The 13,078-nt window shown below is 41.8% G+C and overlaps 1 protein-coding gene across 2 annotated transcripts in view; it reads left to right on the top strand.

The window, feature by feature from the left end:
* Positions 1-13,078, top strand: part of Ros1 (ROS proto-oncogene 1, receptor tyrosine kinase) — a 133,313-nt gene that overhangs the window by 101,458 nt on the left and 18,777 nt on the right. For both annotated transcript variants that reach the window (XM_060373298.1, XM_021653063.2), the window contains exons 36-39: positions 1,013-1,151; positions 2,467-2,629; positions 6,009-6,073; positions 9,094-9,223. In XM_060373298.1, coding sequence (XP_060229281.1) covers positions 1,013-1,151; positions 2,467-2,629; positions 6,009-6,073; positions 9,094-9,223 — 497 coding nt within the window. The remainder of the gene's footprint in view (positions 1-1,012; positions 1,152-2,466; positions 2,630-6,008; positions 6,074-9,093; positions 9,224-13,078) is intronic.

Genomic DNA, 13,078 nt, shown 5'->3' on the forward strand with positions numbered 1-13,078 from the left:
TGCTGCTATACTCAATGTTTACATGGGTGCTGGGAATCCATCCGTCCGTCCTCCCAGCTCTGATGTACACATGTGTGTCTTATACATCACATTGAAAATGTTTTACACTTTATTTTAGCCAAAAGGCTGGGGAAAAGATCATTGGAAACATTTTAACTCTTGATGTGCCATTGTATTAGAGGCGTTCCTTCAGGTCTGCTGGAGTATGCTTCATTAATAATCATTTTGCAAAGTTTTAAAACAGTTTGGTTTTAGCTTACAGGTAATTTTGAGAAGTGCATTTCTTTTCTTTTGTTTTGTGTTTTAATTTTTAATTTATTTTTTCTTTATTACAATTTATTCACATTGTATCCCAGCTGCAGCCCCCTCCCTCATCCCCTCCTAATCCCACCCTCACTTCCTCTTCTCTTCCCTCTGCCAGTCCACTGATAGGGGCCTTCCACCTCCCCTTCCATCTGAACCTAGGCAAACAGGTCTCATCAGGACTGTCTGCATTGTCTTCCTCTGTAGCCTGGTAATGGTGCCCCCACCCAAAGGGGGGGGGGTGATCAAAGAGCCAGCCACTGAGTTCATGTCAGAGTCAACTTCTGTTCCCCTTACTAGGGAGCCCACATGGAGACTGAACTGCCGTGGGCTACATCTGTGCAGGAGTTCTTGGTAATCTCCATGAATGGTCCTTAGTTGAAAAAAACTTCGAGTTAGTCCACAGAGGAAGACTGCAGCCAGACCTGATGAGACTTGATAGGCTAGATCCAGAAGTGCATTTCTAATAAGAGACTTCAAAACTTATTTGTAGAAGTAGTAAGGAATATAGTAAACTTTATGATTAAAAATATATGAATTGTGTGGTTTTTATATGGACTTTTACCCAGATTTAACTAGAAAATTTACTACAGGAATATTTTAAAATGAAGCTCTGTTACTGTCAGCAGTGTTTACACACATGTGCATTTAAAACACGTGTATTTCTCAAGCAATAGTTTACTTAGTAAACTGTCTGTTTTCTTTATAGTCTGGCACAGAAGCTTGAGAAACCACAGAGCTTCCAAGGAAGGGCTCTCAGCTCTCAAGGAGGACGACGACAAAGAGTTGGCTGAGCTTCGAGGCCTGGCGGCTGGGGTGGGACTGGCCAATGCCTGCTATGCAGTACAGTACGTGGCCATCTTCTTGGCTCACTTAGGCAGAGTGCCGGCCCTGTAACAAGGATGTCTACACAGGCCACATTTCCCAGGGATTTTCAAGTGTCACTGTCAGTAACATTTGCTTGCAGTCTCAAATGTGACTTGGGACAAATGGTGAAGTATGAGGTTCTCCTATGAGAGGTACAGACAGATCCATTGCCTTTCGTTATGTAATCACGTGATTAAAAAACAAACTTTCAAAAAGGAGAAATGTCTCCCTTTGAAAAGAGTGAATGGTAAGGTAGTTAATTGAAATGGTGATAGTGACAGAGAAGTGAGAAAATTCTAAAGGTCTTGCATGTATCTTACTATTCCATTGTGGAAGCTGTTTGATGATTGCCCACAGTGTCTCTTTAAGACAGATGAGTTTAAAACTTTCATTATCATTATAATTAAGGAAAATAAGTATTTCTTTGCATGAGACACTATGTCATGCTCTCTGTAAAAAGAATCCTGCGGTCATAGGTCTTACTTGCTGAAATCTACAAAACAGGATTTAAAATAGATACGGACGAGAACCAAACTAGCTCTTCAGAGGTGATTTTTGTTTGTTTTTGCTTTTTAGAAAGCACTGTGTGTCTGATATTTAGGATTCTTGTTGGGGCTGGAGAGATGGCTCAGGGGCTAAGAACATTGGCTACTCTCCCAGAGGACTGGGGTTCAATTCCCAGCACCCACTTGGCAGCTCACAGCCATCTATAACTCCAGTTCCAGGAGATCTGACACCCTCACAGAAACATACATGAAGGCAAAATACCAATCAATTCATGTAAATTTAAAAAAAACATTTTTTAAAAAAAGATTCTTGCTAAAAAACTCAAAATGTACTTAATTTAGAGTAAGTACCAACATCACAATACTCCTGGGTGAAGAGCAGCCTTTTGAGGGCTACTGCAGTAGTCGAGGAGGTGACTTTTTGGTCATAGTAAGTCCTGTTTGGCATGAGGGCAGGTATGTGAGACGGGTGAAGTGGATGCTCCGGTGCCCAGCTGCTTCTTGCTATTTTCTTCACCTGCAGTAGCAACCCAGAGAATTCTGTAACTCCTCGTTTTGATAGGAGCAGCCGCGGTAGAAGCATTGGGGTAGGCTCCACTTTCATAGAGCCATATAAATGATGGCTTCCAGAAGTAGAACAACGCGCTGTGTAAACACTGTGGGAGCACAGAGTTCTTCACCACAATGTTAGAATGCATAGCGCTATCAAGTTGAGATTGCTCGATTTCTCTCCAATCAAAAGTACAAACGTAAGGTTCTGAGGGAGAACAAACACACTGCTCTCTTACAGTATTCTTCCAACCCAAGAGGAGATTGAAAGTCTTCCTGCCTTCCCTCGGGAAAAACTGAGCCTGCGTCTTTTGTTGGGAAGTGGAGCTTTTGGAGAAGTGTACGAAGGCACAGCCGTGGACATCCTAGGAGTGGGGAGTGGAGAAGTCAAAGTGGCAGTGAAGGTAACGCACACCCCTGAGCCCTGTCACAGACACAGACTGTCTGAAAGTTCAGTGCTATTGGTTGAAAGGAAGGCTTCTAGTACGGTGAACGAGAACACTGTGTGTCTCACAGCAGACAGTTTCAGTCTACATACTAATAAAGAAATGATAAAAGTTTAAGGTGATGAATATGTTAGCATCCTAGATTTGGTTGTTAGCCGATGGAGATACAAATCAAAACATCACATTGTATAGCAAGGCTACATACAAATAGCATAGGAACTAAAAAATAAGATAAATTTGAGGCTGGAGAGTTGGCTCAGTGGGTAATAGTGCTTGCTGCTCTTGCAGAGGACTTGGGTTTCGTTCCTGTCACTCACATGGTGATTTGCCTCTGTCTGTAACTCCAGTTCCATAGGATCCACAGTGACCTCTTCTGACTTCCAGTGGGACCAGATACACAAGTGGTACACAAACATACATGCAGGCAAGATATTCACATGCATAAAATTAAATAAATAACATTTTAAAAATAAGATAAAATTTAAAGAAGAGTGGCAGAATATAGAAGTCTGTCATTACTATAAAAGCCACCAATTTTTTTTTTCTTTCCGTTTTTTGAGACAAGATTTCTCTGTGTAGCCTTGGCTTTCCTGGACTCACTCTGTAGACCAGGCTGGCCTTGAACTCACAAAGATCCTTGTGACTCTGCCTTTCTGAATGCTGGAATTAAGGGTGTGTGCCACCACTTCCTGGCCAAAGGAGGAGGATGATTAAAGAGCATTTTTTGTTTGCTTGATTGTTTTTGTTTTTGTTTTGAGACATGGTTTCTCTGTGTAGCCCTGGCTGTGCTGGAACTTGCTTTGTAAATCAGGCTGACCTCGAACTCACACCCATTATTTTCCCCATTTCTCACATAGGTTTTTAAAAGAAGAGTATATCCAGTAGTTTATGTTACTACTAAGGCTATTAATTAATTAAGACCTGGCAGAGTTTTATTTCCTATTGACATAATAGCTCAATTTGTAGAGTCCTTGCCTAGTACTTAAAAAGCCCCAGGCGTGGTCGCCAGCACTGCATAAAACAAGGTGTGCTGTGCATGTTTGTTTTCTCAACACGGTGTAGGAAGAAGTGGGAGGACTAGAAGTTCAAGGTCATGTTTGGCTACAGACAGATTTGGAGGCTAGCCTGAGCTACACAAGATGCTGTCTCAATGCTTTCTCAAACTTGCTGTCCACGTGGTCTCTGTTGTAACTGTTGAATTTTGCCCCTGCAGCTCAAACTGCTTTAGTGATGAAAACCATTGAAATCTGAATTTCCTGTCATGATTTTCTGATTTTTCCTACCACTCAGAAGCCTAGAGGCTGATTTCAGACTCTGCGTGGACCAGACAAAGGTGATGGAACATAGAGGCTGACACAGCCTGTCCATGCCCACCAAGGTTCCCATCGTGCATGTGACACATTTTAAGGAACCACAGCATATGCTCTTGCATTTTGGTAACATTTCTTTTTGATAGAGGGCTGGGCAATCTCATATAAGTAAATAATACCTTGATAACTGATTAATGGAGATTTTTGCTTTAAGGATGGCCAATCCAAGTTGGTAAAATTCTTTTTCATTTCCAAATGATAGGCTTGAAAAGCCCTTAACTTTGTCTAGTCTAAGCCCATAAAAAACATATATGTCTGTCTGTCTGTCTCTTTCTCTCTGTCTGTCTGTCTATCTGTCTGTCTATCATTCATCTATCTATTTTCTCACATGGCTGAGATGAATGCTGATGGAGTTGTACAGGTGCCATTTCTGAAATCCTGTTGAATTTATTCTTGGTTGCTGCTGCATAGTGCCAGTGTGAGTGGCATCACCTCCTCATTAAGACCAAGGAGAGATGACAGGATGGTCTACATGCATTGTTCGAGAAGGAGGAAGTTTTCTATAAACCTCTCTACCACACCAGTTTTTTCTCTTCTGTTTTGTTAGCTGAAACTGAGATCATGTGACTTATGGTGTTGGAGGGTCCAGTCCGTGGGTGAGGACAGGAGGTCCACGCCGATGGGTTGAGAGGCACCAGACTCATTACACAGACCCTGGGAGTCGGGGGAATGCAATCCAAGGGCCAGCGGATGCAGACTGGTTTATTCCAGAAGAGAGAGCACGTTATATAGCTTTGGGTGACCAATCAGGTTCCTCCTCACCATCTCTGAGCCTGCCATTGGTCCCCAAGCAGGCTCCCCAATGCCAGGCCTTGAGCCCTCCACCGACTGCTTCTGCAGTCTGATTAGGAGAAGTCAACCCAGGCTGTGAGCCCCAATGGTCCCTTGCCAGAAATGCCTACATTATGTGGCAAAGAGACTGGAGAGTTTTAGAATAAAATTTCACGAGTAACTTACATCTATTGACTAGATGGGAAACATCTCCCTCTCTACCCCCAAATATATGAACTAGGGAGCGATTCCAAGTGGAGCTGGAATGTAGATACTGAGAAGAAAATCCAACTTACTGAATGCCAAAATTGGCGTGTCTGGAAGATTTTCTGTATTTCACGCCAGGCAGTGGTGGAGTACACCTTTAATCCCAGCACTGGGAAGGCCAGAGGCAGGTGGAGCTCTTGTGAAGTCGAGGCCAGCTTGGTTAGCAGAGTGAGCTCTACCACAGGCAATGCTACACAGAGAAACCCTGTCTCAAAATACAAAACAAAATGAAAAACCCAAAACAAAAATTTCCACATTTCTACATATGGGAAGAGGATTCAACCATTAAGAACACTGGCTGCTCTTCCGGGAGATCCAGTTTTGATTCCTAGAATCAAATGGCATCCCACATCTATCTGTACCTCTCATCCTGGAGGATCTAACACTCTCTACTGGCCTCTACACTGTGCACACATGGTGTACCAACATACATACTGGCAGAGAACCATACACATAAAAAATAAACAATAAATTAATAAAACCCACAAAACAAATGCCATTCCATATTTTAGAGGAACCTTACATATTTGTTATTCAATCCTAAAGACTGAGATACTCTATTTTTTTTTTCTTTTTGGTTTTTCGAGACAGAATTCCTGTATGTAACCTTGGCTGTCCTGGAACTCACTCTGTAGACCAGGCTGGCCTGGAACTCACAGAGAACACCTGCCTCTGCCTCCCTGAGTGCTGGGATTACAGGTGTGCGCCACCACTACCCAGTGTCAGAGACCGCACACAGCACCAACGGGGGATTTGTGCAGATCACGTGCACATGCTCTGTCTGTGACGTAGTTCCAGACATCAGAGGAGATATTGCAAAACAAACAAGACAACAAAGAAAACAAAATAAGCAACAAAAGAAAGCATGTTCTCTACTAACCCACTGGTTTCCCAGGGTCTGATTTCTGCCTTGTCTTCCTTTCTCACAGACCTTGAAAAAGGGTTCCACCGACCAGGAGAAAATTGAATTCCTGAAGGAGGCACACCTCATGAGGTATTAGCATAGAACATGCAGTGATAGGTTTTTTTTTTTTTTTTTCCTGACAAGTGTGAATAGGAAGCCTTTATTTCTCTGTGTATGATATTTTTTACTTTTACTTTAAAAATTATTATTATTATTATTATTTTACATTTTATTCACTTTGTATCCCGATTGTAGCCCCCTCCCTCATCTCCTCCTAGGTGGCCCCTCTCTCCCTCTTCCCCCCATGTCCCCCTTCCCTAGTGCACTGAAAAGAGGGAGTCCTCCTTCCCTACTTGATAGGCCCTAGCCTATCAAGTCTTATCAGGACTGCCTGGATCTACTTCCTCTGGGGCCTACTAAGGCTACCCCACCCGAGGGAAGTGATCAAAGAGCTGGCAACTGAGTTCATGTCAGGGAGAGCTCCTGCTCCCCTTATTAGGGAACTTACATGGAGACTGAGCTGCCATGGACTACATCTGAGCAGGGGGTCTAGGTTCTCTCCATGCATGGTTCTTGGTTGATGCATCAGTCTCTGCAGGCCCCCTTGGGGGGCCAGAATTTTTGGCTTTGTTGTTCTCTTTGTGGAGCTCCTTTCCCCTCCTTTTATCTCCCTCCTGCCCCTTTTTTTCATAAGACTCTCTGTCCAAAGTTTGAGTTTCTGCTTAGATCCTAGGCTGGGTAGAGTCTTTCAGAGGACATCTGTGGTAGGCTTCTGTCCCATCCCCTTTCTTTAACTGCTTCTGGTGTCTATCCTGTTTACCCTTTTGAATGAGATTTAAGCATCCTCCTTGCTGTTTAGCTTCATTAGGACTGTAGATTTTATTATATGGCTAATATCTACTTATAAGTGAGTATATACCATGTGTGTCTTTCTGCTTCTGGGTTACCTTACCAGGATGATCTTCTCTAGTTCCAGCCATTTGTCGGCATTTTTTCCCTGTTTTTAATAGCTGAGTAGTATTCCATTGTGTAAGTGTGCCACAATTTCTGTATCCATTCTTTGGTTGAGGGGCATCTGGGTTGTTTCCAGATCCTGGCTAATACAAATAAAGCTGCTATGAATATAGTTGAGGAAATGTCCTTGTTGTATGGTGGAACATCTTTTGGGTATATGCCCAGGAGTGAGATAGCTGGGTCTTGAGGTAGCGCTATTCCCAATTGTCTGAGAAAGTACCAGATCGATTTCCAAAGTAGTTGTACAAGTTGTACTCCTACCACTAATAAAGAAGGGTTCCCCTTCTGCACATCCTTTCTAGCATGTGTTCTTATTGGAGTTTTTGATCTTAGCCATTCTGATGGGTGTAAGGAGTCTCAGAGTTGTTTTGAGTTGCATTTCCCTGCTGACTAAGGACATTCAGCATTGTTAAAGTGTTGTCTCCTGTGTCAATCAAGATATTAAGGCTCTTTCCCACTTTTTCTTCTAACAGATTTAGTATATTTGTTTTTATCTTGAAGTCTTTGATCCATTTGGACTTTAGTATAGGGTGATAAACATGGATCTATTTGCATTTTTCTATATGTAGACATCCAGTTAGATCAGTAGTATTTGTTGAAGATGCTGCCTTTTTTTCCATTGTATGTTTTGGTTCCTTTGTCAAAGATCAAGTGTCTGTAGGTATGAGGGTTTATTTCTGGGTCTTCAGTTCAATCCCATTGATTCACCGGTCTGTTTCTATGTCAGTACCATGCAGTTTTTCTAGAAGATCTTTGTGCAGGATTGTTTTAGGTATTCCAGGTTTTTTGTTTTTTTCATAGGAAGTTGAGAATTGTTCTTTCAAGGTCTGTAAAGAATTGTGTTGGTATTTTGATGGGAATTGCATTGAATCTGTAGATTGCTTTTGTAAAAAATCTGCCAGGGAACTCTTACAACTGATAAACACCTTCAGCAAATTGGCTGGATACAAAATTAACTAAAACAACAACAACAATAAAAACAGTAGCCCTCCTGTATGCAAAAGACAAATGGGCCGAGAAAGAAATTAGGGAAACAACATCCTTCACAATAGCCATAAAAAACATGAAATATCTTGTTCTAACTCTAACCAAGCAAGTGAAAGACTTGCATGAAAAAAACTTCAAGTTTCTGAAGAAAGAAATTGAAGAAGATATCAGAAGATGGAAAGATCTCCCATGTTCATCGATCAGTAGGATTAACATAATAAAAATGGCCATCCTATCTGTGTCTGATTTTTAACACCCTAAATGACCTGATAATACCAGGTAATCCTGAAAATAAGCATGGGCAAAAACTTTAAGAGGAAATACATCTGTAGCATTACTTAATGCGATTAATTCTATAGAAGCCATTCTTGGGAGCCTGGGTAGGCAGTTTGCAGGCAAAGCATCTTCCCATTTCTTATTTTCAGTAAGGAGTGCATCCTGCAAGCAAATTCTGAGGCTGTTTTGCTTTAAAAATGTATCTATTCTTAATGAGGGATAATGGGTCAAACAGACCCAGGGTCAATGTTATTTTATGTGTTCTGATATTAGCAAGAATATCTCTTGCCTAGGAAACTGGTGGAGAAGGTTCCAGTCAGCAGCTGTCATGACAACTGCTCAAGAATGTCTTAAGGAGAAGTGGGAGGCAGAGGCTCATGGGAGGTCAAGTTGGGTCTTCTAAATAAGATGGGGCTTACTCACTCTGGTGTCTTTACAAACAAATGAGGCCTAAACCAGAAAATCTGAGTTGTTTCACTGAAAGGGAGAGGATATATGTCAAAATTGTGATGACACAGGCATGCTTTCAATGATCCCTTAAAGAAAAAATTCCTTTCTTTCCCAATTGTAAAAGTTCCATAATGAGAAACCTTGCTTCATTTAAAACCTCTTCTATTCTCCTCAGATGCACTGGCCACTAGGGGTTGCCACGTTCCCTCCTTAAGACAAACACACAAGGCAGGGCTTAGGCAAGAAAGCTTTCCCTTGTTAGAGGACGTCAGTGAGGGCTTGGAAGGGATGCTCTGGGTAAAGAACTGCTCTGTTCCCTGAAGACCCCAGCTGGAGCTGCTATCATTGTCATGTCTTTCAGCTTGTGCCTTTTCACCTTTCAGCAAGTTTGATCACCCCAACATTCTGAAGCAGCTGGGAGTCTGTCTGCAGAGTGAGCCCCACTACATTATTCTGGAGCTGATGGAAGGAGGAGACCTTCTGAGCTATCTGCGCAAAGCCCGGGGGACCAAGGTAGGCAGCTGGAGAATTCGCTCTCTACAGCAAATACTAGAGTTTCCTGTTGATTTTCTTCAAGTTCAAGGCAGCAACTTCGGCTGGTGGGAGAAGTTTTGCAAGTGGCTATGGAAAGAAAGTGCATGTTGTTGGATTAGGGGAATTAGAACCCTGAGCTAATATTTGAGCCTGGTTTTAGTACTGAATAGGAAACAAAAGGGCATGCCCACCCTTAAGGGTAGCCTTACCCTTAAGAGTACTTTGCTTCCCCAGTGAGACTTCCTTGGAGAAAAGTAAACTTTCATTTTCAAGCAGTTATCATTCGGAGACAGCTTCTGGGTTAAGGCTGAGGATATGTGTCTCCTTCCTCTTTCAACTCTAGGGCCTCCATCTGGTGCAGACCCATGCAGACTGTGTGCATGCTGTCCTAGGCATTGTTGACTTGTTGTTGACTTAGTGGCCTTGCTTTCTTGGTGTCCTCCATCAGCATGTCAAACTTACTTTGGCTGAAACAAAACTCTTGACTGCATGCATCCTCTCTCATTCCATCGATCCAGTGTCCTGTCTGCTCCTTGCACCCAGATACCCACCCTTACAGCCCCTGCTCTACAGTTGAGCCCTCTCAGTGTGGTTCCAGTCCATCCATCCATCTGTTCCTGGTGCCTGGCACAGTCTGGTTCCCAGTAGTACTCTGGCTTGCTGGACAAAAGCCAGGAAGTGATCTTCCTGCAGGATTCTACATTATACCTCAGATGAGAAGACAAGGGGCAAAGCCGTGAAGCCTAAAATGTAGATTTCAAACACTTGTTTTCTTTTCCTAATCGAATTAAGCACTGTATGGCTAAGTAAAGTTCAGGAGAAGTAAAATCAGGAGGCTGTGCACTGTCTCAAATGCACATCCAGGTCTGCACTTGTCTTCTGGTATTTACCTGTTTTCTTAAATTGCCTGCTTATGCTGACACATTTTGACTATTCATTTTGTAGGGAAATTTATTTACTTCCTAAAGTGGAAGAGACTTTAACACACTACCTGTCCCACTGCTCCCAGCACCACACACAGGAGAGACCTCTCCCCATTCTCCAATGGTTACTGTGTCTTCCCTCTTACCTGTATCCAAGTTTGCCCCTGGTTATGTTGACTTTTCATCATTACATGGAGCTCAGTTAGGCAGAGAGGACCTTTAATTTTACTTTATTTTTCCATACTTGGACCAGTTCATAAGCACCGTGTTTTGTTTTCATCTTCATTTACCTTTTCTATTTACTCCATGACAGAATGTGTCACTCTTCTTAGAATGCTAACCTAGCATTTCAGTTTCTTTCTTGGACACATCCGCCCTGGAGCCAGTGCTGGTGCCTACTCCAGGGTGACCATACATTTGCTTTTCTCAGGCTTTCCTTTGTGTTTGTCTCGGTGTCCTCCTTCACTCTAGCCCATACTGAGCCCTTTTACCATCCATCATATGACTGCCCTTTTCTGACTTAAGAAAGCACTCACTTGTGGCAAAGGTTTGTTTTTTTTGTGTGTGTCGTTAATTTTGGGGGGCATTTATTACTCACTGATCTGCTGCTTTTTTATTTTGCCCCTTATTTATTTTAATTATTTCTTTTCATTTTTGAGATTATATTATAATTACCTTGTTCCCCCTTCCCCACCTCTCTACACAAACTTTCCCATCTCTCTCTTTTTTTTCTTTCTCTTTCAAATTCAAAGCTTCTTTTTTCACTAATTGTTGTTACATACATATGTGTATATATTTCGTAAAATATACGTACAATTTGCTCAGTCTGTATAAATGTTACCTGTATGTTTTCAGGGCCTCCTAAGGGCTGGGATTAAAGGTATGTGCCATCACAATCAGCTCTACTGACTGGTATTCTGGTGCACTTTAGTTCTTCTACTGCCTTTCTTGCTGACTGAGAACATTTTCCAGGGCCTTGTCGTACCCTCACTATGGAAGGCAGGATTCTGCTGGGTGCTTTGCTCCCATGTGACAATATCACAGACACGCCATCCTTTTGTGCTAATTTACTTGTACCAGTCATCTTCATACGGAAGTACTCAGAAGCAACTTTCTTGTTGTCCATGATGGTTTGCTGGGATGGCAGCATAAAGCTTAACAGCAGCAAAGTCCGGAAATGGTAGCTGAGTTTTTCACTTTGGGAAGGTCAGCTCTCTTACCGGTGAACTGAAACATTGAGACTGAAACATCAAGCATTTCCTAAGGTTTTTGTTGTTGTTATTGTTTGTTTGTCTTTTTAAAAAAATTTTGTAGTCCAGGATCATATTAAGACAGAAAAACACGAACAAATTACGTAAAAGTAAGTGTGGTGCTTTCCAAATGCAATCAAATTTATCAACTTGTCATTGGGTTGTAATGGCAGAACAGTATAGACTATGGCTTTTGATCTAAAGGAACATGTCCCACTGCATTTTGTTAATAAAGCACATATGGGGCAGGAGAGATTGCTCAGAGGTTAAGAACACTGGCTGTTCTTCTGAAGGTCCTGAGTTCAATTCCCAGCAACCATATGGTGGCTCACAACCATCTATAATGAGATCTGGTGCCCTCTTCTGGTGCACAGGCACATATGTAGGCTAATACTATATAAACAATAAATAAATATATCTTGAAAAAAGATTTTTTATTTTTTAAAAAGGGCACATGGAACCAGGCGTGGTAGCACACACCTTTAATGCCAGCACTTGGGGAGGCAGAGGTAGGCAGATCTCTAAGTGTTCAAGGCTACCATGGTCTATAGAGTGAGTCCAGGACAGTCAAGGCTATACAGAGAAACCCTGTCTCAAAAAAAAAAAAAAGAAAAAAACCAAAACAAAACAAACAAAAAACCAAACAAACAGTAAAAACAAAAACAAAAACAGGCATATGTAAAATTTCAAAGTTCCTGTAGTTAGGCCATGTTGACACATTTCTTTGTCATTCATGTAAGGGAGAAAACAGAAAGAACAGTTAGAGTGGATTAGAGAATACATTGTTGGACCATGGAGGAAGGAAAGTAATTTCCAGTTGGGGAGAGCTGGGCAAGCCATACCTTTGCTTACCTGGAGTATTTAGCATATGATTTGAACTAAAACCAATGCAGGAGATGGAAGAGTAATAAGTACTGTCTCATTGAGTGATTAACATTTGCAGGGAAAGACTGACCAAGCTTTAATATGATTAGAAAGTTTAGCAAGAAACAAAAGTGGCAGGTGATAGTAGCATCTAATGTTAAGGAGGCCAAATACGGGATGATGGGGTGTTCCAACATGTTATAAAGGATAAGAAACATGAAGAGGGATTCAGGCAGGCCAGCAGGTTCGTGCAAATCTTATCAGAAAGATGCTAGTCACCAGCATGAAGTTTAAGTTTGCAAGTAAATTGGGGTTTGCTCACAGAAAAGTAGGGTTCTGTTTATATAGCAGCTAGTCAGCCAGTCAGGATATCTGGCAGGATTCAGACATAGCATGACATAGGTATTGGGTGGGCCTGATTTAGAAGGGGTGTTATTGGGTGCTTGTTATATGTAAACTACATTACAAATCTTATTTTCAATTTGAAAGGTCAGTTGTATCATGTTCATTTTATGTATAAGAAAATTGCCCACTTAATAAATATAAGCAAATTCAAGGAATTGGTAACAGAACTATATTTCAAATCCATGGATATAGTACCTGAATATTTTCCTCTTGAAATTTTATAATCCTAATAAAGATTCATTTAGAACAGCAGGTCAGAGCCTGGGGAATCAGCCATGGGCAGAGATGTATGGGGCCATGGCAGTCTTCCATTCTAGAATAAGAAGACAACATCCACTTTCATGGAGTGAGCAAAGCATGGAGCAGCACCTTTGCATGAGCAATTGACCAAT

The sequence above is a fragment of the Meriones unguiculatus genome, chromosome 20, assembly GCF_030254825.1.
Source record: "Meriones unguiculatus strain TT.TT164.6M chromosome 20, Bangor_MerUng_6.1, whole genome shotgun sequence".
In the NCBI taxonomy this organism is placed as follows: Eukaryota; Metazoa; Chordata; class Mammalia; order Rodentia; family Muridae; genus Meriones; species Meriones unguiculatus.